This window comes from Dromiciops gliroides, chromosome 6 (assembly GCF_019393635.1).
Source record: "Dromiciops gliroides isolate mDroGli1 chromosome 6, mDroGli1.pri, whole genome shotgun sequence".
NCBI lineage: Eukaryota > Metazoa > Chordata > Mammalia > Microbiotheria > Microbiotheriidae > Dromiciops > Dromiciops gliroides.
This window is the reverse complement of record NC_057866.1, coordinates 85175026-85202723: the sequence shown is the minus strand read 5'-3', so window position 1 is coordinate 85202723 and position 27698 is coordinate 85175026. Positions and strand designations below refer to the sequence as shown.

At 39.4% G+C, this 27698-nt stretch overlaps 1 protein-coding gene and 1 pseudogene across 4 annotated transcripts in view; one reads left to right on the top strand and one right to left on the bottom strand.

Annotated features, from left to right (window-relative positions):
* The window catches only part of SLC2A9 (solute carrier family 2 member 9), a 310297-nt gene that overhangs the window by 157047 nt on the left and 125552 nt on the right, over positions 1 to 27698 (bottom strand). For all 4 annotated transcript variants that reach the window (XM_043972628.1, XM_043972627.1, XM_043972629.1 and 1 more), the window contains one exon: positions 17757 to 17944. In XM_043972628.1, coding sequence (XP_043828563.1) covers positions 17757 to 17944 — 188 coding nt within the window. The remainder of the gene's footprint in view (positions 1 to 17756; positions 17945 to 27698) is intronic.
* LOC122732464 lies at positions 11667 to 12201 on the top strand (annotated as a pseudogene).

The following is a 27698-nucleotide window of genomic DNA, read 5'->3' as shown; positions in this document are numbered from 1 at the left end:
TTTATTTTTATATGCCTTTGTTGTTTCACCCATTAGAATATAAGCTCATTGTGAACAAAGATTGTTTCATTCTTTCATTCTTGTTTCTATTCCCAATACCTAACACAGTGCCTGGCCCATAGTAGGCATTTAATAAATACTCTTAATCTGATTGACATAAATTTAGAATCATGGATTAAAGAGTATCTTTGACTTCTTCACTCCTGTCTTTTTCTCCTGTACTATAGCAACCCCTATTCTTTGGAGGGTCTTCTATTCAAAGATGTTTTCTTGCACTCTTGCATTTCAACTTTCTCCTCATCAGAACTTGATTTTGGAATATACTTTCTTCCAAACCAATCAAGCAACCTCTACAGCTTTATTTGAACATATCCTGAAATCTTAGTTCTTCATATAATGTGGTAAATGTTCAATAAATGGTTATTGAATGATTGATTGAAAGAATGGTTCAGATGGGGTAAAAAAGATGAATGAGGGAATGGATAAAGCCTTCCTAAATTGCTCAGAAAATAATTGGCTGTTTCCCTGTGAACCAGTTCCTTTGAGGTTGTACTTAAGAAATGTCATTCTAGGTCAGAACTGCACTCCATCTATCCAAACATTTTGTCTCTAGAATCAAGTGGGAGCTTGATAGATAGTTGGTTTTGAGGACCCGGATTCAAGTCCTACTCCTGACACATATTAGCTATGTGATTGGGTAAATCATTTAATTTTTCATGCCCTAGGTATAAGATCCTAAGTTGTGGAGAAGATGCCAACCTGCATTGATGGAGAATTTCCTTACTTTGCAGTTTCCTATTGTAATGAAATCAAAAGTCCAGTCCTTATGTCTGTTACTGAAACCAAGGCTTTTTATGACTCTACTGAAATAGAGTGTGGTAGATGCTAATGACTGTGCACATCTTTCTTCCCCTGATTCAACTCCTTGAAAGTGGAGATGTGGAGAACTCCAAAAATACATTTCACTTCCCAAGGTGCATTAGCCCAATCTGCAGTCACAGTTCATTCTTGTTTGTTTCCTTTAGTAATACGATCTACTCAGCCTGGAGTGCTTCCTGCTGCCCACAGCTGAACCCAAAGCAGGGAGTGCCGACCTAGGGATACCCCTACTTAGGATCAAACCTGTCTGGGTGGCAAAAGGGACATCACACACTTCATATGCTTCATAAAAAACAGGATTCTTAGACTACCCCAGATGGGCATCATCCCAGGAACATCAGCATTACATGAACTTTCATCAGCACGTTCCCACAGCTTCCCTGCTTCACCCCCAAAATAAGAGCTTCAAGGCCAGAACTGTCCCTCCAGATTAAGATTAGATCATGGAAATAGAATTTTGCCACCCTTGGCTTTTCTAGGCTAGGCTGGCAATTTGCAATGGAGAGAAGCTGGTACTTTCTGTTCAGTGAGTCGGTGTGCTTCTCTCCAGTCTTTGACAAGTGACTTTGCCATTTGTATTTCTGATATGGATGTAGCTTCTGTTGTGTGCTGACTGCCCTGCAGTGGTTCCTACTGCAGCTGTGTATGCTGTATATGCTTCCAAGTTATGCGCGTGGCTTCTGGTATGTGATAACAATATCACTTGTTCTTTTCCACACATTTGCATATCTAAAGTGCTGGACTTGGAGTCATGAAGACCTGAGTTTGAATCCTGCCTCAGACATTTGTTAGCTGTGTGAACCTGAGAAAGTCCCTTGATTTCTTTTAGCCTCAGTTTCCTTATCTGTAAAACGGGGACAATAGAAGCAGAAGGAAACTCATAGGTCATCAAACCCAGCCTCATCATTTAATAGATGAAGCAACTCTAGTCACATGGTAGAGCCAGGATTTGAAGAGAATAAGCATTATTAAGTACCTACTATATGACAGGCACTATATGTAGAAATCATCTCATTTGATCCTCACATGGATCCTGTAAGGGAGGAGCTGTTATGATCCCCATTTTATAGTTGAAGAAACTGAGGCAGGGAGAGGTTAAATGACTTGCCAGCTAATAAGTGTCTATGTCTGGATTTGAATTCAGGTCTTCCTGACTCCAGAACCAGTTCCCTAATCTACTGTGTCACTGAGTTGCCTTGGGTTCTGTGATTCCAAGTCCATCACTCTACCACACTCCCTAGAAATCTCTGGAGGTGAGCTCAATACCTCCTCATTCTCCCTTCATCCATTTTGAGATGGGAATTCCTGCAGGAAGAAAAAGGCAAAGGTCGAGTTCTCTTCCTTCTACCTCTATACAGGTTCATTTCACTCTCTTGTGTTCGCCATGAAGGATCTTAAGATATGGACAGGAAGAATCTCCATTGCTCACCAATCTATTCCTTTGCCTCAGGACCTAAGCTCCTCCCAAGTATCCTAGCATCTCTCTGGTTCTTCAGCACAATTATAATAGTTCAGATGCTAAGCTATCTACTCTGTTCCATTCAAATTGGACTACTGGCTGTTCCCTTTATTTATCCTACTTTCTATCAGATATGCGATAAAGATGATAACCTCAGGGCTAGACCTTTGCTGAGAAAATTAGTGCAACAGGGTAAGCAACCATTCAGTGAATTTGAAAAATGGTAAAATCTTCCCTCCAAATACCCCCTTTTCCATAGCAAAATTTTTCGGCATATTCTACCTTTATATCTACTTCAAATTTCTACACTATATGACTTAAGAAGATAGTATCTTCTTCAGTGAATGAATGACTAAATGAATAAGCACTTTATTTGTGCCAAACCCTGGGTTAGAGATTAGATCCCCTAATAGAGACAAAATATAATAAAGAATGGGGTTGGGGGGAGCTAGGTGGTGCAGTGGATAGAGCACAGACCCTGGAGTCAGGAGGACCTGAGTTCATATCCGGCCTCAGATACTTAACACTTACTAGCTGTGTGACCCTAGGCAAGTCACTTAACCCTAATTGCCTCACAAAAAAAAAAAAAAAAGAATGGGGATAAAGAAAGGGGATTTTGAACTAAGTAGCCACAGGCTACAAGGAAATGGGTTTGCACAACCTTTTCAGGAGTATTAGTGGCACTAATTTTATTGCTGTTCCCAGAACCTAGGGTGAAAATCAGTGGTTCAGGTGGGGAAGCAATGGTTAAGAATAGGACAGGACAGATGCTCTGAGCTAGAGCCAGATGATGGTTGGGTGAGATATGCAAAGCATGGTTTGGGGTTGACTAGAAGAAGTGGGTTATGTGAGTTTTCCCTCACTCATCCAGCAGTCAGGATAGCTCAGTCTCAGTGTAGGACACCAGAGCTAAATGGATCAACCCCTATGGGATGAAGAGTTTTGTTCTCTGAAACAGTATCGTTTGCATCTCTATTAAGATTTCAATACCAAAATCAAGACAGTGGACAAGTTTATTTCTAAGGGAGCTTTTCAAGTGAAGGGATAGGCCTGACGGATCACCTTCAGTCATGTTGATGACGGACTAATCAACACTTTTGACCTTGAGTAAGGAGAAGTGACATATCCCAGCCCTCTTTTCTACCTTTTAGTTCAATTCTTGCCTGGAATACCCTCCCAACTGGCCTCCATGCCTCCACTGTCTGCTTCCAATCTATCTTTCATATAGCTACCAAAACATTCTTCCTAATGACTAGATATGTCCCTGTCCATTTTCTCCTCAAAACTTTTCAGTGGTTTCCTGTAGTTTGTGGGCAACAATATAAGTCTTAGTCTGACAAATAAGACCCTCCAGAATCTGGCTCCAATGTATTTTTCAAGCTTTCTTTCATGTATTGGTTTCTTTTTTATGGGCTCTGTTTTCCAGGCAAAATGCATTAGTTGTTTCCTGCCCCCTCTTACCTGCTTGTGTTTGCACAGGTCATGTTCTCCCCCACCCCCATACCTTGTGCCCCTCCATCTCTCCGCCTGTTGAAATCTTTTTTATTCTTCAAATTCATCTCAGAGTCTACTTATTCCATGAATCAAAGAACAAACCTTTTTAAAGAACCTACTATGTGCTAGGGGCAAGAGATTCTTCTATTTCTTTCCCACCAAACTTGTTTTCTTCCTTTCAAACTTTTCTTACATCACCTTAAATCTTTCCTTGGAGCCCATTGTGCTTTATTCTATATTCTATATTCTATGATTTACATGTCATCACACCCACCCCTGGAGACTAGGAACTCCTAAAAAGCAAGGATCGTATCATTTTTTCTTCTTTGTAACCTCATAACTGAGCAGAGAACCTTGTACACAGCAGTTGTTTAATAAAAGCTTAGAGGGGGGCAGCTAGGTGGCACAGTAGATAAAGCACTGGCCCTGGATTCAGGAGGACCTGAGTTCAAATCCAGCTTCAGACACTTGACACTTATTAGCTGTGTGACTCTGGGCAAGTCACTTAACCCCCATTGCCCCACAAAAAAAAAAAAAAAAGCTTAGAAAGAAGAAAACACTGATGCTCAAATCATTTCTATCTGTGGGTGTGTATGGACCTGGGACAGCCCAAAGTTCAGGTTACATAAATGATCTGCCTTTCCCTGCATAACATTTATCATTACCTCTTGAAACAGAAAGGTACCACAGGTCACTGCAGGTGAACCTAAATGAGCCTCTGGAGATTCTTCAGCCAAGCTGATCACTCACTTGAATAACTTGCCAGTGAAATCAGCTGCTATTCAGAGCATCCCTTTTCACCATGGGGAATGATTGCCAACCCAGAAGGAGCTGGGTAGGAAATGTGAGAGGATAAAGGAAAGGAATAACTAAAAAAAAGAAACACAGAGAAAGAGCAACTCCCTTGGGTGTCCATTTCCAAATTGAAATCATATATACAATTCATCTTTCACTTAGTGAAAAATCAATATTTCCTACCTCACCCTGTTCCAGGTCTCTCTTGTGCATATGGTTATTGGAAAACCCTATTGCTTCAATACGCGGTTTCCCTCTTTCCACAGGGATGCAGATCTCAGCCTTACTGTGCCTTGGGAAATGGTTTCATGGATCTTTGTGGCTAAAAAAAATTCCACATCTGGTGACTGGCTATCTGAACAGGGCAAAGGAGAGTGGAACAATCACCTCTTTCGCCTAGGAAACTGTGACTCTCAATACAGCCCAACATGTCATGAATATGTTTGACTATAGTCCCACATCATTTATTGATATTGTACTTGAACAAGTCCACTAACACCCATGAATCTTTTCTTAGATGAATAGCTCTCCCTCATCTTGTGTTTATAAAGTTATTTTTCTGAACCTAAGTGCAAGACTTTACATCTTTCCCTATTAAACTGAGTCTTGTTAGACTGAGGAAATAAAAAAAATTTTTTAAACCCTTCCAAAATGTTGGATCCCTCAAATTTTCAAGATTTACTAAAGGGGCAGCTAGGTGGTGCAGTGGATAAAGCACTGGCCTTGGATTCAGGAGGACCTGAGTTCAAATCCAGCCTCAGACACTTGACACTTACTAGCTGTGTGACCCTGGGCAAGTCACTTAACCCCAATTGCCTCACCAAAAACAAAAACAAAAACAAAAACAAGATTGACTATAAAGGAGATGTAGTGGATGTAATCACTTTATATTAAAGAGTGTGGAGTGTTCACATCCTAAAGGAGTCCAGGAAACAATCTACATAAACCAAGGAAGTACTCAATTGTTTCTTTGTGTTGCTATGTACTGGTATAAAAATGTAATGTTTTCTCACATCAGAGGTTCTTAACTTGGGAGTCTATGAATATGATAGTTATATTTCAGTATAATTATTTTCCTTTGTAATCCTCCCTGTTTTATTTTATGCATTTAAAACATTACTAGAAATCCATAAGGCTTTAGCCAAAGGGGTACCACACACACACACACACACACACACACACACACACACACACACACACACAAGGTTAAGGATGCCTGACAAATATTTTATCTTTTTATCTATGTTTTAGATAAATGTTATCAATATTATCTACATACAAAGGGAGGCAGCATGTCTGCCATTACCTAGATTTGTGACTTTAGACAACTCACTTGATTTCTTTGGGCCTCAATTTCTTTATTTGTAAAATGAAGGAGTTGGGTGAGATTATTAGACACTACTTAGGAATCAGACCCTGGTCAAACTGTGTCCTCAAACAAGGCAGGATTTGGTGAACCATCTATAGCTCTCAAAAAACAAACATAACAAGCAAAATACTTTATCTGCATCCAGAAAAAAACCTGATAAATAGAAGAATGTATAGTATAATTTTACATACACACACAAACATACATATACATATACATATGTGTAGGTGGGAGTGGGGGAGGGAAGGGCGAAAAGAGAGGAAAAGAAAAAAGAGTAATATACATGATGACTGTATTATATATTTAAAAGGAATAGCAAGTACGTAATAGATTTGAAGTTTCACATGAAATCACATTTTTATTTAAAAAAAAACCTAAATATGGTCTCTCAGTTTTATCTTTTTTTAATTTAAAACTTACAAATGTTTATAATAGCAAAGCTGCAGTATTAAACTGAGAGGTTTTTATCCACATTCTCAAGTACAAATTGATAAAGCTGTCTAGTAAACACCGAGTCAATCAAATCATTATATATGGTGTCTTCATAATCTAGTTCATCTGAAACCTGCCCTCAACACTGGCTAGCCTTCCTGGGAGCTGATTCAGCTCAACTCTTAACCTCCCTTAGTAAATTGGCCCCTAAAAATTTTTGAAAACAACAAGTATGGGGCTTGTGGAGTTTAGGGGGGCCTGAGCACCTGAGAGCAGCAAGCAGCAGGAGTTTTGCTGATACTCCAAAGAGCAACGGCTTTTCATGAAATTCAATGCCTGCGTACAGCCCAACCCTTTTGTGAGTCATGGAGCTAGTATGAGAGAGTAAGGGGAATGGGAGAGTAGGTAAAGGTTGGGGAAGCTTGAGATGGCTTGGGAGTGGGGATCTGGGGTTTCCCCTCCCATCTTTCTTGGTGAGAATGGTTGTGGCTAGAACTGTACTACTTTTGGCCCATAGCATAAGACACCTTTGAATGATTCTCATTCAGGGTCCTTCTCTCCATTTTCTCATTTATAGAATGAGGGTATTAGACTAGGTAATGTCTAAAGTCCCTTCAGATCTCACATTTCAGTAAGTCAATCAATAAGCATTTATTAAGAGCCTCCTACTAAGCTAAATGTTTTATGTACATATATTTATATACATACAAACATATATGCATGTAAAGCACTCAACAGTGATTTTTAGATACTACATAAATAACAATTATAATTTATACATACACACACACACACACCTTGTTTCAAGGTTCAAATGAGAACATATATAAGGCACTTTGCAAACCCCAAAGTGCTATATAACAATAATAGCATAGATATAAAGAGATGTATATATCTATATATCTATATATCTTATATCTTTATATGAAGTGCCATGTAACAATTATGCTATAGAACAATAATAGCTAGCATATATATATATATATATATATAAAACTTTATATAGAGCTTTAAGATTTGCAAAGTACTCTACCAATATTATCTCATTTTATCTCATAGTAACCTAGGGTTGTTGTAAGGATCAAACGAGATAATATTGGTAAAGCACTTAGCACAATGCAAGGCACATAGTAGTTGCTTAACAAATGCTCGTTCCCTTTCCCCCTTATCCTCACAACAACCCTAAGAGGTAGGTGCTACTATCATGCCCATTTTTCAGATGAGGCAACCGAGACTGTGAGGTTAAGTGATTTACCCAGGGTCACATGGCTACTAAGTGTCTGATGCCAGATTTTATTAACCTCTTAAAACTGAATCTCCTTTAGTCTCAGAGGCTTCATCTGTAAAATTCAGGTCTTCCTGACTCTAGGTATAGTGTTCTAGCCACTGTTCTTAGCTAGCTGCTATCCTCATCTTCCTCAACAACAACAACTTGAGTGAAGCTTTCCTTGGCTTGGTTGCCAAGATGTTTTCCTTTTTGATAGGGAAGCTCTTCCCTTTCCCACTTAAGATAAAGCACAGCTGGTTTAAGTGAAGCTTATTCAATGGAGCAGTTTCAGGTCAGTCCTGACAATACTGCTCCCTGTAAGTTTTGTATTGTGTTGGCCCCCCCACCTCCTGCCCCCAGGAATTAGGCTCTCCTTCCAGAAATGCTGTTCTCTAAAATTATACTTCTTAAAAGAAGTCTCTGAAGACCCAAGCAATCTAGAAGACTACTGTTCTGGTGGACCTGGCTCTGACTACGCCATCCCCTAACAGTTCTTTTTATGAGAGGTGCTAAACGTGACTCATAGAGGAAATATAGTGACCACCCTCCCCACCTTCCCCAATTTAATTTGGGTGAAGAATAATGGAATCATAAAATTTCAGAGTTGGAAGGGACCTTGATAGTTATGTAGCCCATACTTGAAAAAGGATTTCCCCTTAGAGTACACCTAATGAGTGGTTATGCAGTCTCTGATGAGGGAACCTCCCCATACCCTCACACAAAGAAGGGTGCATTGTAAAGAATGGTAGATTTGGAATCAAAGGACCTGGGTTCAAATCCCGGCTCTGCCCCTTACAACCTGTATCATTTTGGGCGAGTCACTCAGCATCTTTGGGATTAAAGAAGAGATTGGTCTAGCCCCCAAGGGTTTCTTCTAGTTCTGTGACCTCTGGAGGTTCTAAGTGTTAGGAATTTTTTTTTCTACAATGACCCTCTTTGGACCTCAGTTGTCATGGGAAGGGACTTGTTTGCTCTTTCCTTAAAAACATGTAGTTTATTAAAATGTCCTATAAAGGGGACCAGGGGGAGATAAGTAAAGTATAGTACAAATAATTTCTTTTTAAGCACTTAGAAAATGAGCTGTATCACATAAAAATTTAATAGGAATATTGGATCAAATGTCTCCAGGTGGATCCTGGTTCTGCCATTAATTCATTATGTGACTTCAAGGCTTAACCTTCATGGGCTTAATTTCTTTTTCTATAAAATGGGATTAATGCCTTCTGTCATTTAGTCCACAAGCAGTCAACAAGCATTTGTTAATTGCTTACTATTATATGCCAGGAACTGTGATAATTTCTGGTAATTTTTCAATTCAGTAAGTACTTATTAAACACTTTCTATGTGCCAGGTATTATGTTAGGTACTAGGGATACAGACAGGAAAAAGAAAGACAATCTCTGTCCCTCAAGGAGCTTACAATCTAATAGGGGAAGACAACACACAAAAGGAAACTTAAAAGATTGGGGAAAACCAGAGATGTTTGGTGGAGTCCAAACCAACTAGAGATGCTGATGGAAAGAGGATGCACAATAGAGAATAGAAAGCCCTTGCCCTCAAGGAGAATACATTCTATTTTTTTTTAAGTGAGGCAATTGGGGTTAAGTGACTTGCCCAGGGTCACACAGCTAGTAAGTGTTAAGTATCTGAGGCCAGATTTGAACTCAGGTACTCCTGACTCCAGGGCCAGCGCTCTATCCACTGCACCACCTAGCAGTCCCAAGAATACATTCTAACAAGGGAAGACAGCACATAAACAGAATCCATCCTGATTACTGTCCAAGAGTGTTCTGAGCTGGCAAAATGAGGCAATGGATAGAAAATAGACCTCGGTGGTTCCAAAGGTGAGTGTAACTATTGATCCATTTGGTTCCCACATCAGCCCTGTAGGGTAAGCATTGTAGATGGCGTTATCTCAGTTTTACAGAGATACAACTATAGCTCAGAGAGGAGGGTGACCTGCTGGCAGGTGCACAGCTAGGGGATGGTCCAGGAAAGGCCTGAACCCAGATCGTCTGACCCACTTCCCTTTCCATGCTGTCACCAGAGAACATTTTAGTGCAAATTATGTCTGTTTACATATATATGTATATACACTTGTACATATACATACATATGTGTGTGTGCATGTATGGATGGATATACTGTGACACACCATTCTACATTTCAAGCAGTGGAAATGAAAACCCATTTCTTAGGTAAAGTTACCAAAGAAAAGGTCACTGCTCATCATATCCAGGACCTGTTGTTTGCTTGGGAAAGAGACAAGAGGTAGTGAGGTACAGTGAGATGAGCCCTAGAGACTCAGTGAGTTCCCTGTCTGCCATGAAACTCTTTGTTTGACCTTAGACAACTCACATGTGTGACCTTAGACAACTCACACTTTATCTTCTTCTCACCTGTAAAATGAGGGTCAGTGGGGAACCTAACAGTCTGTTTAGATAAGGCCCCTATGGCTCTAAATCTTCAGGCTCAAGACTATCTTTTTAATGCTATCACCATTCCCTATCTCTTGTAAAACCAGAGTTACAAACTCTGGAATGATTGTCTTTTCCACTAATGTAAAAATGAACAAGGACAGGTCTGAAACATGACTTTGGAGCCAAACCAAGACAAAGGGAACCTACCATCAGAAACTGGGCAGATGTGCTGTGGCTTGTAGGCCCCAAACATGGAGCTAAACCCAAACCACATTAAAATTTAATAGAGAAATGTTTAACAAAATAATAAAAATGCAATGCAACATTGATAATTTTAATTTGTGGCGTTTTAAGTCAATGTGAGGCCCACAGGGATCTGTTTCTATTCTGTTTCCAGAGGATGGTTCTTTTTTTATTGGGTTATAGAGAAGGACAGGCACTGAATTCATTGACAGAAGGGAGAAGATGAGAGGGCAGTAGGTAATATCCACCAGAAATTGACTAGATATTGTACTTCTATTAATAGGAGAACCCATGTTCCAGGGACGTCTAGGTAGCTGAGGTTTTACCATACTTATAGTGACTTTCTGTGTCAATCAAATACATTTGGATTCAACAGAGCTCTATTCAACAACACAATCTGGTCCAGGGAGGGGGTGGGGGTGGAGGAAGGTTGTGGGACAGTATGTAGGAACAGCCTCTGGTTTGCTATGTGGTGGGACAAATTAGGGATCTGTCGTTTCAAGGCTTTCAGACCAAGCCTTCTTGCCACTGTGGGTCTAACACTTGGGAAAAGTCAGGATTAATAAAAAAAAAATCCTGAAGCAGACTGGTTCTCATGCAAAGAGTAAGTGACTCGAGGAGAATGCTGAAACATAACGTAAGTAATCCCAAGTGGCAGATCTAATTTTAGGGAAAGGGATGTGGATGCCACTGGAGGGGGTGGGGTGGAGGGAGACAGGAGAAAGCTTAGGCTGCCACATTCTTTCTTATGGTCCCTAGAGGATGTGAAGAGCTAAATGAATAAATGGAGAAATTATTAGAAAAACAAAGGGGAACGCCATGCTCAGCCCGCTTCCTTGATTTTATATGGATCTTCTCCCACTCCAATCCATCCTTTACTCAGCAGCCAAAGTGATTTCTCTAAAACACAGCTCTGATTTGTGCTTTTCCTCCCCTCAATCCTACCAGCCCCATCAGCTCCAGTAACTCCCTTTCTCTTCCATGATTAAATACAGATACCACTATTTAACATTTAAAGTTCTTCACAACCTGCCCCTTCCTACCTTCTCACTTTCCTTATGCTATATTTACTTCCCTTAAAACACTCTCCGGGTGGCGGGTTCTTGCTTCAACAGTGTTTGGATGGAACAGACCCGGGGTTTCCCCCAGTTCCCCTCACCCTACATCATCGTCCTTTTGCAGCCCGCTAGCCCCTGGAACCACCCGACCCCCGCTTTCGAGACCATCCGCCTCCGGGCCCATCCGCCCCTGGCCTCTGAGACCAAACAGCTCCCGGACCAGCCGCCTCCTCCCGTTGCCATCGATGCCATGAGCTCTACCTCTCAGATTCGCCAAAACTTCTCCTCCGAGGCCGAGGATGCGGTCAACCACCGGGCTAACCTCTACCTGCAGGCCTCCTTCTCCTACCTGTCCCTGGGTTTCTATTTCGACCGGGACTGTGTTGCTCTGCCGAGGGTGTCCCATTTTTTCCATGACCTTGCTAAGGACAAATGCGAGGGTGCCGAGCGCCTTATGCGGCTCCAGAACCAACGTGGCGGCCATCCTCCTCCAGGCTGTGCAGAAACCTGGTCAAGATGAGTGGGGCCGCAGCTTGGATGCCATGGAGGCTGCCCTGAGCCTGGAGAAGGGCCTGAACCAGGCCCTACTGAAGCTGCACTCCCTGGGCTCCAGCCAAGGGGATCCACACCTCTGCGATTTCCTGGAGAGCCACTACCTGGGTGAAGAGGTGAGGCTGCTGAAGCGCCTGGGCGACCACCTGACCACCCTGCGCCACGTGCTGGCCGACCCCCAGCCCTGACTGGGAGAACACCTGTTCGAGAGGCTAAGCCTGAAGCACGACTAGGAAGAAGGCCAACGGGGCACATGATAAAGAATAAAGCTGGCTCGATGCTCAAAAGAACCCCCCCAAAACCAAAAAAACCAAAACCAAAAAAAACCCCACTCTCCAGTCTAGCTACACTAGCCTACTCAATGTCTCTAACACATGGAATTACATTGTCCATTTTTAAATGAATTGATCAATTAATAAATATTGATTAAGTGCATACTATGTGCCAAGCATTGTGGGTAAGAAAGAGGCAAAACATGATCCCTGCCCCCATGGAGCTTACAATCTAATTTCTTGCTTTGCCCTGACTGTCCCCAAGTTTGGAATGCTTGACCCCCCTCAACTCTGTCTCTTGCTTTCTTTGTCTTCCTTCTAGCCTCAGCTTAAGTCTCACCTTCAACAGGATGACTCTTCTGGTCTACCCAACTTCTAGTGGTTTCTCCTCTCAGAATACTTTTCATCTTCGCTGTGTAATGAGGCAAATGTCCAATGAGGACCCAGTCCTAGAGGCAGCCTCACTGTGAGCTCCCAAGCTCATGTATGATCTCAGGATCAGGCCCTCATTAGTCAGTCTCTCATTACACATGTATAGAGATAGATAGATAGATAGATAGATAGATAGATAGATAGATAGATAGATAGATAGATAGATAGATAGATAGATGATACAGAGAGAGAAAGAGAACATGTAGGTAACAATACACACAAGACATATATATTGTATGTACTTACGTATAAGTATATACAAGAGATATATCTATGTATGCATATATATGTACATATAAGATATATATGTGCATATATATCTTGTATATAGTTACATATTTTCTCCTTAGTTTCATATAGTATAATCATGTATTATATAGTATATTATATATAATATAATTATATATCTATAAAACTAAGTACATACATGATACAGTTATCTTGTATGTATTTAGTTACTTCCATGTTATCCTCTCCATTAAAGTGGGAGTTCCCTGAGGACAAGGGCTGTTTTTGTCTTTCTTTATGTCCCCAGTGCTTAGTACAATAACTGGCACAAAAGAAACACTTAAATGCTTGTGGACTGACATAGAATCTATCATTGGAAGGGAACTCAGGGGCCTTGAGATCATATGGCTTTAAAATTATAGGGAACTAGAGAGTCCAACACTGCCTGAAGAATAAATTCCCTCTTACAATGGCCAGCCTATGCTTGGAGATTGCCCCAGTGACAAAGAAAACCCTCTCCATTCCATCCATAATTTTCATCCACTGTTCCTATGATTTCTCTCTGGGAACAAGCAGGAAAGGACTGGACCCAAGATTTCATTGATATAGGAAATTCCCAGTAAGGAAATTCTCTCCACCAATATAGGTTGGCACCTCCTCCCCAAACTAGAGAGTTACACAGAGCACTGATAGATTAAGTGACTTGCACAGAGTCACAAAGACAACTGATGTATCAGAGGTGGGATTTCAACTCAGGACCTCCTAGCTGCAAGATCACCTCTCTATCCATCATGCCACATAAATCTAATTCATCTTTCATAGGAAGATAGTTTTTACTCAAGCTTCTTCCTTTTGTTGGATGGTTGTCCATCTTAAGTAAATTTAAAATCAAAAGAATTCAAAGGCAACTTCGTATAGTGAAAAGAGCACAGTACCAAAACTCAGGTTATCTGGGTTCTAATTCTGGGTCTGAAACTAACTGGATTTGTAGTATTGAAATTTACCTTTTCTGGGCCTTAATCTCTTGTCTCGAAAATGAGATTAATTGATTTAAATGGATCTGCCATTTCAATAATGTGGGTATTTCTTCCAGTGATACATAACATAACCCATCTATGCCTTGGAGGCAGTTTATGATACTGAGGATGGAGCACTGGGCCCAGGAAGATCTGAGTTAAAATCCAGCCTTGTTACCCTGGGCAAGTCATTTTATCTCTGTCTCAGTTCCCTCAGTGGTAAAATGAGAATAATAGTACCTACCATAATATTTGTAAAGTATTTAGCACAATGCCTAGTACATAGTAGGCACTTAATAAATGATTGTTTCCTTCCTTCCTTCCTTCTCATTAATGATACTTTCCCAAATATCAATAAAGGAATGATCTAGGGTTAAAATCAGATAATAGGCATAAAATACTTTGAAAAAGTTGATTCAACAAGTAAATAAATACATGGTATCAAGTCAGAAGAACTCAATTCCCACTTAAGTGCATTTCATGGTCACTCTCATTTAGACATACATTATACTGATAAAGAGCTTTCATTTGCATTATTTTATTAAATGCCATAGGGGAAGCTAGGTGGCACAATGGACAGAACACTGACCCTGAAGTTAGGAAGACCTGAGTTCAAATCTTGTCTCGGACCCTTCCTAGCTGTGTGACTTGGGCAAGTCGCCTTGTTTGCCTCAGTTTCCTCATCCATAAAATGAGCTGGAGAAGAAAGTGGCAAACCACTCCAGTATCTTTGCCAAGAAAACCCTCAAAAGGGGATCATAATGAATTGGACATGACTGAAAAATAACTCAAAAACATTAGGAAAAAAAAGAAAGAAGAACTCACCACCACCACCAACAACATTAGGTGCTCATAACAACCCTATGATGTATGAAGACCAAGTATTACAATGTCCATTTTCCAGACGAGGAAACAGAGGTTCTGAGAGGTTTAGGGACTTGCCCGAGGTTACACAATCTCATTAACAGGACCCTGCACTTGCTTAGGCTGTTGTCTTTTCCTTGACTAGTTTTCCTACCTTTCTTAGCCTCTTTAATTCTTAAGCATTGTTAAAAGCCCAACTCAAATGCCCCCTTCTTGATGAAAGCCTTCCCTGATTATATGAGTCAGGCACAACTTTACCCTTCCACCTTCACATCACCCTTAGCAGAGTACTTCAAGGATGCACCAATCATGAAATAACGAGAATTATAGCTGTATGTGACTTATCACACTATTAGACAAACTATAAAACTCCCAGTGACATGAAATTCTAAATACCCTCCTCCGGAGCTTGCCATACTATTCTGAACACATTGATTGGATGGCTCCTCCCAGAGTCTCCATTTAATGAGGCAGCCCAGGGAGCCATATTTTCTCTGCATTGGATTGTCTCTGCTATTTCAGACTTCTCCCTTTTTCCAACTTCCTTTTATCTGTTCTCCTGGCCCCTAATTAGAATATAAACTCCTTCAAGGCACAAGCTGTCTTTCTTGTTGCTTGTATTTGCATTCCCAGCATTCTGCACAATTTTGAACATGGTAAGCACTTAATAAATAAAGGGAAAAAAATAAAATGAATGAATGAATGAATGGAGAGAGAGAGATGATAAAGGAAGGAAGGAAGGAAGGAAGGGAGGGAGGGAGGGAGGGAGGAAGGAAGGAAGGATGTGGGACAATTATGGATTTGAGTCAGATTAAACTCCGAGGATGGAGTCTGAAAGATACCTAGCTCCACCCCCCTCCCCAGAATAGCTAGCCTCTCGCTTTGCCTAAAAGTTAATTGCTTGTCAAATTCTCACTGTCTCCTTTAAGTTTTATTGTTGAGATAATGGACTTGGGACAGTTCTGTAAACTTTGGGCATGGGGTCTGGGAGATATCCAGTCCCCAGTAAGTTTTATTACTTGTCACAGTTCTACCAATTAGCACTATTTACTTTACTTCTGCTTAGTTCCCACATGCTAGCTACACCTTAGTTTATGGCTTGTAATAAACCAGTCAGCTTACTCCTCTCTCACATGTCAAAACCCAAGTCCCTGTCATGGATTAATTGCAGTCAGATAAGGGAGTGATTTCTGCCTCCCTCTTTGACATTCCTCAGATTTGTACCCTTTCCCGTTCTCCCCTTTGTTCTTGGACATGTCTCCATACATGGATCATGAGCTGGGTATGCACCTTAGGTGAGACAGGATTGGATGTTAGATTGTGAGCTCATCCACCTTAGGTGTACATGGGGACAGTCCTTTTCAAGATCACTATAAAAACCTAGAGGATTGGGCCTATCTTTGCAAGACTTCAATGTGTAATTGGGTTTTGCCCGTCCTCGTGAGGATATAATAAATCTGTCTCTGCTTGACTTGGTGGTCTCCTCGAGTTATTTGGGTAAACTGAGGCAGTTTGTCCCAAACAGAAGGAAGGAAGGAAGGAAGGAAGGAAGGAAGGAAGGAAGGAAGGAAGGAAGGAAGGAAGGAAGGAAGGAAGGAAGGAAGGAAGGAAGGAAGGAAGAAAGGGATAGAAAAATAGAACAACATCAAGAGAGAGCAAGAAAGACCATCCAGTGATACTGAGCCCAAGAGACTGAGAGATTGTAAAATGGATGGACCAAGATTGAGAGATCTCAAGGAATGGAAAGAATAAATTCATAGTTCTAGAGAAAGACTCGACTTTTTTATGCCCTGCACCCCTTTGGAAGTTGGGTGAAGCCCAAGGACCCCATCTCATAATAATGTTTTTAAATGCATAAAATAAAATGCAGAGAATTGCAAAATAAACCACTGATATACAATTGTCAAAATACTTACCCAAATTAATGTACTCAAGGTGAAGTATCCCTAGCTTAGACCTTGAAAAGACCACAGAGGGCATCTTGTCAAACCTCCTCATTTTAAAATCACAGAGGCCCTAGGTGGTTAGGTGACCGGCTCAAGACCACACAGGCAATAAACTTTTACAGAAGTATTATTGAAACCCTTTTCCTCCGACTATGTGATAGTTACTTAATATCTCTCAGCCTCAGCTTCCTAATCTCTAAAACAAGGATAATGGTAGCACCTACTTCACAGTGTTGTTTTGAGGATCAAATGAGATTGACGTATGTAAAGTGCTTTGCAAACCTTAAAACACCATATAAATGCGATCATTTTTATTACCATCACCACGTCATTAGCTCGCATTTCAATGGTTCTTGAAGGTTTAACAAGGTGCTTTCCTAATAGCACTTTGGAATTGGTGGCCCAAATAATAGTAAGCCCATTTTACAAAGGAGAAAAAAACAGTGTCAGAGAGGTAGAGTGAGCTGCCAAAGGTCACAAGGTGACAGACCTAGGACTACAATCCTGATATCCTGAATCTATGTTCTTTCCCCTTACACAACATGGCCTAACATGAAACTGTTTTGTCAGATGTAAAGAGACAGAATCCAGTAGTGAGCAAAGGAAGATTCTAACTCCTAAAATGTCATGTGTGCTCTTCCAGATGCACCTGCTCAGCTACCTTACCTTCCACCCCAGAGGATCTCGCTGCTCCCGACAACAGCTTCCCCCAGGGCTTCTAGCTCCCCCTGCCTCCTTTGGCTGATGTCGTAGGATGCCAGATAATAACCAATGAATCAACTCCTTTGCTCTCTTCTAGCCAGGCTTTTGGAGGTCAAATGTTGGGAGGGTACAAAGGGCATGTAGCTCTGCCACAGTCCATTTAGCTCACCGGAGTGCATTTCTCTCGCTAATGTCCCCTTGCATAACTCCTGTGCTGAGTAACATGACATTTAAATACTTTCCAGGATAAAGCTACAAGCCTTCCTCCTCTGAAATACCTATTATCAAGGAATGGTGGCCAAGGGGCAGACAGAAAGTGAGTACTTACCGCATTAAGCCCACAGAGTTGGTAGCAGGCCATGGTGATAATCACTGTAATTATCTGCCAGCGAGCAGAACGCCTTGTCAGAAGTTCCCAGACTGAGACTAAGCGAATATTTCTCTGAACCCGACTCTCTACAAGGGCCTCTTCAATTTCTTGAGAAACATCCATTTTCCCAAGGAAAGTTTGGAAGGCTGCAAAGAGAAAGAGGCATGCTCTAGAACCTTGCTTCTTCAACTGTGGAAGGAACTGAATGTGGGGGTCGGGAAAAAGTTGGCAAAGGGTTATGTACACCTATTTTATATACTTATATACCTGGGTGTTGGAAGTAAAGTAGCTACAAATAATCAGACTTGCAGCAGAGCACGGATGAAGGCTTTTTATTACATTCTCGGGAGAATGGGCATGCACTCTAGGATTCCAAGGTTCTAGTCCAGGTTCTTCCTCTGACTGGCTAGGTGATCTTTGGTGAAGAAAGGAAAGAAGGAAGGAAGGAAGGAAGGAAGGAAGGAAGGAAGGAAGGAAGGAAGGAAGGAAGGAAGGAAGGAAGGAAGGAAGGAAGGAAGGAAGGAAGGAAGGAAAATGTATTTATTAAGAACTTACTATGTTCCCAACAATCTCTCTGGATGTACCTCAGTTTCTTCCTCTATTAAATGAAGATGATGGACTAGCCTATCTCTAAGGTTCCTTCCAACAGTAACATTCTGCAATCTAAAGTCTCTTCTTCACACCCCCCTCCAATCAACAATTTCTTAACTTATTCGTTTCTACGTAAAGATAGTTTTCAACATTAATTTTTTTATAAAATGTTGAGTTCCAAATTTTTCTCCCTCCTTTCCTCCCCTCTCCCCTCCCCAAGATGGTAAACAATCTGATAAAAGTCGTGGATAGCATTTTTCATTATGAGTCTTTTGGAGTTATCTTGGATTACTATATTGCTTAGAAGAACTAAGTTTTTCAAACCATCATATAGTGTTGCTGTTACTGTGTACAATGTTCTCCTGGTTCTGCTTACTTCACTCAATATCAGTCTACCTGTCTTTCCAGGTTTTCTGGTTTGTTTGTTTTGTTTTTGTTTTTGTTTTTTGTTTTTGAAAGGGAATGAGGGTTAAGTGAGTTGCCCAGGGTCACACAGCTAGTAAATGTCAAGTGTTTGAGGCTGGATTTGAACTCAGGTTCTCCTGAATCCAGGACCAGTGTTTTATCCACTGTGCCACCCAGCTAACCCCCTTTCCAGGTTTTTCTGAAAGCAGCCCGTTAGTCATTTCTTATAGCACAATAGTAATCTATCACAATCATATGCTACAACCTGTTCAGTTCTTCCTCAATTGGTGGGCATTCCTTCAATTTCAAATTCTTTTCCACCATAAAAAAGAGCTGCCAAAATATTTCTATACATGTAGATCATTTTCCCATTTTTATGATCTCTTGGGGATATATACCTACTAGTGATATTGCTGGACCAAAGATTTGCACAGTTTTACAGCCCTTTAAACAAAGTTCCAAATTGGTATCCAGAGTGGTTGGATCAGTTCACAACTCCACCAACAAAGCATTAGTGTCCCAATTTTCCCACATCTTCTCCAACATTTAATCACTTTTCTGTCATGTTGGCCAATCTGATAGGTATGAGGTGGTACTTCAGAGTTGTTTTAATTTGCATTTCTCTAAACATGATTTAGAACATTTTTTCATACTATATATTCTTATAAATTTGATTCAATTCTCTATATATTTGAGAAATGAAGCTTTTATCAGAAATACTGGCTATAAAAATTGGTTCCCAGCTTTTTGCTTTCCATCTAATCTTGGTTGCAATGCTTTTGTTTATGCAAAACCTTTTAAATTTAATGTAATAAAAATTATCCATTCTGCATTTCATAATGTTCTCTCTCTCTTGTTTGGTCATAAATTCTTCCCTTCTCCATTGGTCTGCCAGGCAAACTATTCCTAGATCTTCTAATTTGCTTATGGTATCACCCTTTATGTCTAAATCATGTACCCATTTTGATCTTATCTTGGTATACAGTGTAAAATGTTGGCTATTCCTATTTCCTGTCATACTATTTTCCAATTTTTCCAGTAGTTTTCGTCAAATAGCAAGTTTTTATCTCAGAAGCTAGAGTTTTGGGGGTTATCAAACAGTAGATTACTATGGTCATTTACTATTGTGTTTTATGTACCTAATCTATTCCATTGATCTACCACTCTATTTCTTTTGATGATTGCCACTTTATAATATAGTTTTACATCTGGCATGGTTAGACCACCTTCTTTGCATTTTTTTTTTCATTAATTCCCTTGATCTTCTTGACCTTTTGTTCTTCCAGATGAATTTTGTTATTTTTTTTAGCTCAAAAAAATAATTTTTGGTAGTTTGATTGGTATGGCACTGAATAAGTAAATTAACTTAGGTAGATTTGTCATTTTTATTATATTAGCTTGGCCTAACCATGAGAAATTGATATTTTTCCAATTGTTTAGATCTGATTTTGTGTGAAAAGTGTTTTGTAATTGTGTTCATATAGTTCCTGGGTTTGTCTTGGCAGGTAGACTCCCAAATATTTTATATCGTCTACAATTACTTTAAATGGAATTTCTCTTTCCATCTTTTGCTACTGGCCTTTGCTGATAATATATAGAAATACTGATGATTTGTGTGGATTTATTTTATATCCTACAACTTGCTAAAATTGTTAATTATTTCAAGTAGTTTTTAAATTCATATCATTTGCAAAGAATGATAGTTTTATCTCCTTGCTGCTCAATCTAATTCCTTCAATTTCTTTTTCTTCTCTTATTGCTAAAGCTAACATTTCTAGTACAATATTGAATAATAGTCATGATAATGGGCATCTTTGTTTCACCCTGGTCTTATTGGAAAGGCTTCTAGCTTATCCCCATTACAGATAATGCTGACTGATGGTTTTTGATAGATACTGCTATCATTTTAAGGAACACTCCCTTAATTCCTATGCTCTGAAGTGTTTTTAATATGAATGGATGCTGTATTTTCTTAAAAGCTCTTTCTGTATCTATTGAGATAATCATATAATTTCCATTGGTTTTGTTATTGATATGATCAATTATGCTGATAATTCTCCTAATATTGAACCACCCCTGAATTCCTGATATAAATCCCACTTGGTCATAGTGTATTATCCTGGTGATAAATTACTGTAATCTCTTTGTTAATATTTTATTTAGAATTTTTATATCAATATTCATTAGGAAAATTGGCCTATAATTTTCTTTCTCTGTTTTGGCTCTTCCTGGTTTAGGTATCAGCACCCTATATATTTCATAAAAGGAATTTGGTAGGACTCCTTCACCTATTTTCCTAAATAGTTTATATAGTATTGGAATTAATTGTTCTTTAAATATTTAGAAGGATTCACTTGTATATTCATCTGGCCCTGGAGATTTTTTCTTAGATATTTTAAAATCTCTTCTAATACAAATCTTCCAAGATCCCATTTCTCTAGGATTTTGTGCTTTTTTGGGGGTACTAAGATTCATACATAGAGAGTATATTCATTCATTTCCTAAATACTTAATAAATATCTATTATGTGTAACATACTGTGTTAGAGACCAGGAAAGACACAAAGGTAAATTTTACATGGGTCTTGCCCCCAAGGAGTTTAGAATCTAGCAGAGACAAAAATTCATACATTCAAAAACATATACTACCAATCAAAATGGAGAAGAGTATGGGAATGCAAACTGCCATGAGATCAAATAACAGAAATATGGCTTCCAATTGGAAGGCAGCAATGCCATGTTCTTTTTACTAACCCTTGTATTCCTTACTTTGGTTTGATCTGTCTTGGCCCCATTGCTCATTCTGACACTGACTCATTAGACCAAAAAAGTCAGTTCTTTTGGACTGTACCTTTTGAAGGCATGAATATCAGAATGACAATACTATAGAAAAAGCAAGATTTGGGGATCTTTAGAAAATGAAATATAGTATAACTGATATTTAGTTCAATATTCAAATCATTTGTCATTTCATCAGTTTACATACTCACTCCACTGAAACAGATGATAATTCCACCAGTCATCAACAATTAATTAAATAATATTTAAGAGCCTACTGCGTGCTGGGCACAATGCTAAGGACTGGGGAATACAGAAAAAGGTAAAAAGAAACAAGTATTCTTTGCTCTCAGGTAGCTCACAGTCTAATGATAGAGACAACATTAAAATAACTGTAGAAATATGCTACATGCAGAATAAATTGGGAGTGGTCTTAACATGGGGATGCTAAGATTAATTAGGATTAGAAAAGCATTAATAATAATAGTAACAATAACTAATATTTATTAAATGGATCAAAGTTTACAAGGCAGTTTGTATAAATTAAAGTGAGATATCTCATTTTAATTTTCATAAAAACCCCGTGAAGTAGACACTATTATCATCTCTATATGACAAGTGGGAAAACTGAGGCATTCAAAGATTCAAGGGACTTTCCCAGGATCACACAGTTACTAAGTGTCAGAGGTGGGATTCAAATACAAGACTTCTTTACTCCAAGTCCAGTGCTCTATTCACTGTGCCACCTTGCTCCTTCATAAATTGCTTTGGCTTGCCAGAATGTTCTAGAGCTCGCTTTCCACTGACGCAGACCAAAAGAACCCTGGATCATTTCAACACTATAGCAAGGCATCAGAGGATGACTTTAGTGAAAATGCTTAACAGATTAAGTACCTATTATATTTTAAAATATATAGAACATATATACATCATGGGACCAATTAAACTGGAACATTCAGTCCAAATGCTCGTCACACCACATCCCATCCCACTCCGCCCCCTAAAAGAGTAACTTAGAGATATTTTTAAAATTCCTATTAGAGCTTGCATAGACCCTTAGAGGCTATCTGCAGATACCTATGTCTCAAAGGTATTCCTATAAAATGAGAAACAACCCCAATAAAATGACCTCAGCACTGTTGGTGCCTGTAGAATTGGCCCAAACCAAAAAACATATAATTTTAAAATATGATGAGTGATTTTATGGCCAAAACCAACTTGGTTCAAAATAAATGGAAGCAGGGGCAGCTAGGTGGCACAGTGGATAGAGCACCAGCCCCGGATTCAGGAGGACCTGAGTTCAAATCTGGCCTCAGACACTTGACACTTACTAGCTGTGTGACCCTGGGCAAGTCACTCAACCCCAATTGCCTCACAAAAAAAAAAAAAAGAAAAGAAATGGAAGCAAATCTATGGATGTCAATCAATCAAAAGAAATGGAAGCAAATCTATGGATATCAATCAAAGTCTTACTTCTAGAAATACAAGAAGAAAAAGGAAAATGGGTTCCATAGGAGACCAAGTTCGCCTTTCTATTTTTCCTTTTTACCCTTCCTAAGTGTTCTCAAGATTCTTCTGTCTAAATGGCTAGGTCGATCTGTCTTACTTGAAGAAGTAAGGTTTTGTCTCAGTGGACATTCTTATACCAAAACAGACTACGACCTTTCAAGTTTGGTAAATGGTCTTTAAGAGTAGCTGTGGGTGAAAAAAAAAAATTGCATCCTAGTGATGAGTCTCTCCATTTATAGCTAGGTTTGGCCTTGAGTGGCAGAGTCCACCATGAAGTTTTAAAGTCTTTTGGACGATCAGATGTTGTGCTTTTACAGGAATAGCCTTAGAAGACCCTAGATCACCTTCACACCATGAAGAAGCACGAGAAGAAGACATCTGTCAGTGAAAAATACACATGCCAAAGTGTGGAGAGCAGGTTTTTCCTTGATCTGGGAAAGACTAGTATCTATATAGTCAAAAAGTGTATAGTTAACACTTACTATTTTCTAGGAACTATGCTAAGTAAGTAAACACTGGGCATACAAAGAAGGGCAAAACCAATCCCTGCCCTCAGGGGGCTCCAATTCTAATAAGAGACACATGCAAATAAGGAACATACAGATTTGATAGAAGGTAATGCCAGAGAGAAAGTCACTAGTAGTTGGAGGGATTAGCAAACTCCTCCCAGAAAAGATAGTGTTTGAGGTGAATCTTCCAGGAAGCCAGGGAATCTAAGAGGTGAAGATGAAGAGGGAGAGTATTTCAGGTGGGGTGGGGCAGCCAGTGCAAAGGCCAGGAGATGGGAAATGGAGTGTTGTAAAAAGAACAGCAAGTTCTGTGGAGTACAAGGAGAGGAGTAAAGTGTGAGAGGGGGGCATATTGTGAATAAGCTTAAATACCAAATTACTTGTTTTTTATCAAAAGGTAATAGGGGGCAGCTAGGTGGCACAGTGGATAGAGCACCAGCCCTGGGTTCAGGAGGACCTGAGTTCAAATCTGACCTCAGACACTTGACACTTACTAGCTGTGTGACCCTGGGCAAGTTACTTAACCCCAATTGCCTCATCAAAAAAAAAAAGTAATAGAGAATCAGTGGGATTTATAAAGGACAAAGAGAGGGGAGCAGGGAGAGGGAGACAGACAGACAGAGAGACAGAAGGACAGAGGGAGGGAGGGAGAGAGGGAGAGGGAGAGGGAGAGAGGGAGAGAGAAAGAGAATAAGAATCACACCTAGGCTTTAAGAAAATTTCTTTGGCAGCTCTGTAGCCATCTCTAGGGTGAGGTAGGATGAGGGGGAGGGAAGAAAAAGAAAGGATAAAGAAAGAAAAATTATAAGATAACTTTATTATATAATTAAAAGGAATAACAAGTTGTACATAATCGAGTTATAGTTTCATGTACAATCACCTTTTTTATTTTACTATGTTGTGGAAATGCTTGTTTTATTCCATAAATTAAAAGTAAAATAATCTTTTTAAAATGTGTTGGTATAAGTAGAAACAAAGCACAAACACCAGTTAGAAGAGTATTGCATGGGGGCAGCAAGGTGGCGCAGAGGATAAAGCACTGGCCCTGGATTCAGGAGTACCTGAGTTCAAATTTGGCCTCAGACACTTGACACTTAATTAGCTGTGTGGCCCTGGGCAAGTCACTTAACCCCCATACCCCCATTGCCCAGAAAGAAAGAAAGAAAGAAAGAAAGAAAGAAAGAAAGAAAGAAAGAAAGAAAGAAAGAAAGAAAGAAAGAAAGAAAGAAAAGAAAGAAGAGTATTGCATTAGTCCAGGTAAGAGGTGTTAAGGGCTTGAAATAAAGCAATGACTATGTGAGTAGAGAGAAGGGGAAGTATATCAGAGATCTTCCAAAGATAGAAATGACAAGATTTGACAACAGATGAACTAAGTGGGGTGAGCACAAGTGAGGACGACACCAAGTTGTGAGCCCAGGTGATTCAGTGAATGACAGTACCCTTACAAGGGTAAAAGGGAAGTTTGGGAAGCAGGTCAGTTTTTGAATCTGTTGAGTTTGAGATGTTGACTGGACATCTAGTCTGAGATATGCAGAGAGACAGTTACATATGCAGCACTGTCACTCAGGAGAGAGATTAAGGCAGGGTATATAGATCTGGGTGTTATCCACACAGAGATAATGATTGAACCCATGACAGCTAATAAAATCACTCAGTGATAAAGTATTCAGAAAAAAAAAAAAAGATGGCCCAGGATAGATCCTTGGAGTACTCTTCTTGCTCAATACATGAGAAAATTTCCATTTTACAGATGGAAATGACAAGTGAGACTAATGACAAAATTTTTTTAAAAAGACTACAGAATATATTTTCTGTATCTTGAAAGGAAATTTACAAAATGATAGTTTAAAATAATCAAGTTAAGCACTATATTAAGTCCTAGACATCTAGCATAAAATGACAATTAGGAGTTAACTTCAGTTATAGATCACAGAATGTTAGAGCTAAGAATAGCTTTGAAATATAAAACATAGATTGTTGAAGCAGCATAGGACCTGAGTTGTAGGCATGGACTTCAAAAAGATAACATAGTAGAAAGATATCTTGGGATAAAGATGACAGAAAGTTAGAGCTGATCATTGAGTCACATGAATTAAGAATAAAAGGGGTTATCAATGATCATTTATTATAATATCTTATTTTGGCAAGGAAAAAAACTGAAATTCAGAGAGAGCAAGTGATTTTTCTCTGTTCATAGGACACATTTTTTATGTAGTTATCTCTTCCACATCACAACTTTCCCCATCGCAGTTTAGATATATCACCAGTCGGCATAAGAAATTAAATGGAGATTTTAGGGATGTTTTGTAGAAGCTGCAGACGACACTAGAAGGCTAGCAGATGACACAGAAAATGTTAAGAAACTCAGAAATGCATAAAATATTTGCATAGTATCAACATTTAAAAAATCTTTTAATACTATAAACACCCCGTAAGAAAGAAAGAAAAAAATTCAGACTCTTTTTCTGGTACAAAGGGAGAGCAAAAAAATTTTATGCAGATTTTCTAGATTGTGGGTGCACCATACCCTTAATCTTGGTGATGTGGAAGGGATAATTGTAATGAGAGTAAGCTGCAGAAAGTAGAATCTTGTAAATATAAAGTCTCTGCACTGAAACGTTTTTCAAAGAACTGACGCGTACCTACTTCAAATGATTTACTTCTCCTCCAAAATGACAATGTAATCTGTAATTCTCAAAAAGTATTTATAGGCTGTTCCTTAAGATTTACTGAGCACTTAATTGTGAAACAGTCCATGAATGTCCAGCCTATGACTAGCTGTCTGATTAAAGTCTTCCAGAACCTAACAATCCTATCCTGGGAGGCAAGATTTTAAAATGTACATGTAAATATTCACTGCTTTGGTATTAATTCTCCTACAGGGAAATGTGGGTATTGTGAAGGCTCCTGCAGCCAGTCCATTCCCAACACAGTCAGCTTTATCCTTAAAAAGCATTTATTTTCACAACAGGATATATGAAATTGCTCCTTTTAAGCAGTGAAGAGCTGTTAGAAAGCCTCCAGTTTTTGTTTTTGAAGAAGCAGGAAAAGTAGATGTTATTTAGGGCAATACACAGGAAGAAGACTTTACCAATTCCCTTGGAACCCAAATAGTAATAACAAAAACTACTTAACTTATGGGAGCAAAATATTCTTATGGACCAATGCCGAAATTATAGATTGAGGTTGCACTCTATTTGATGAATGAATGAATGAATGAAAAATATTTATTAAGCTCCTACTATGTGCCAGGGATTGTGATAAGTGCTAATGATACAATTACCAAAGTAATACAGTTACTACCTACAAAGAACTTAATATCATTATAGGGGAGTTTGGTGAGTCATAGAAATGATTAGTGGAACCATAGGGTAGGTGATTGTCCTGCCTGGGGGAGGGAAAGGGGGAGGAGGGAAGGAGGAAGACAGACAGAGACAGACAGAGACTGATGATGGACATTAAAAAGAAGCTGGCCAAATAAGTTAGCTGTGACAGGAAATCACAATTTCATATATAATCCTCTTTTTCAGTTCTTTATAATATGATACTATTCATTTTTATTCAAATTTATTAAGTTCATGATAACAACACTTTTTTAAACAACACATTTTTTAATTTTTTTTATTTTTTGGTGGGGCAATGAGGGCTAAGTGACTTGCCCAGCATCACACAGCTAGCAAGTGTCAAGGGTCTGAGGCTGGATTTGAACTCAGGTCCTCCTGAATACAGGGCCAGTGCTTCATCCACTGTGCCGTCTAGCTGCTCCCAGCAACACATTTTTTAAAAGGCAAAAAAACCAAACTGAGCAAGAATCTAGAGGCAGAAAAGTCCCAAATTTGGAGGGAGAAGCAAAACAAATAAAAACCAAAATCTTGGAGGCTATTTTTTTTTTTTTGCAAAATGTTAATGAGCCTTAATATCTCACTGAGGCCTGGACATAACATAGGTTGTTATGTTGTCCAAGCACCAGCACAGTGAAGTACAAAAAGACTCATAAGTCAAATTGGCCAAGAAATAATGGTGGGTTTTATTTTTTGGTTGGGGGGCGGGGCGAGAAGCTTGATCACAGGACCTCTTAAATGTCATCTTCTGAGTGAGAGAGGGGCTGT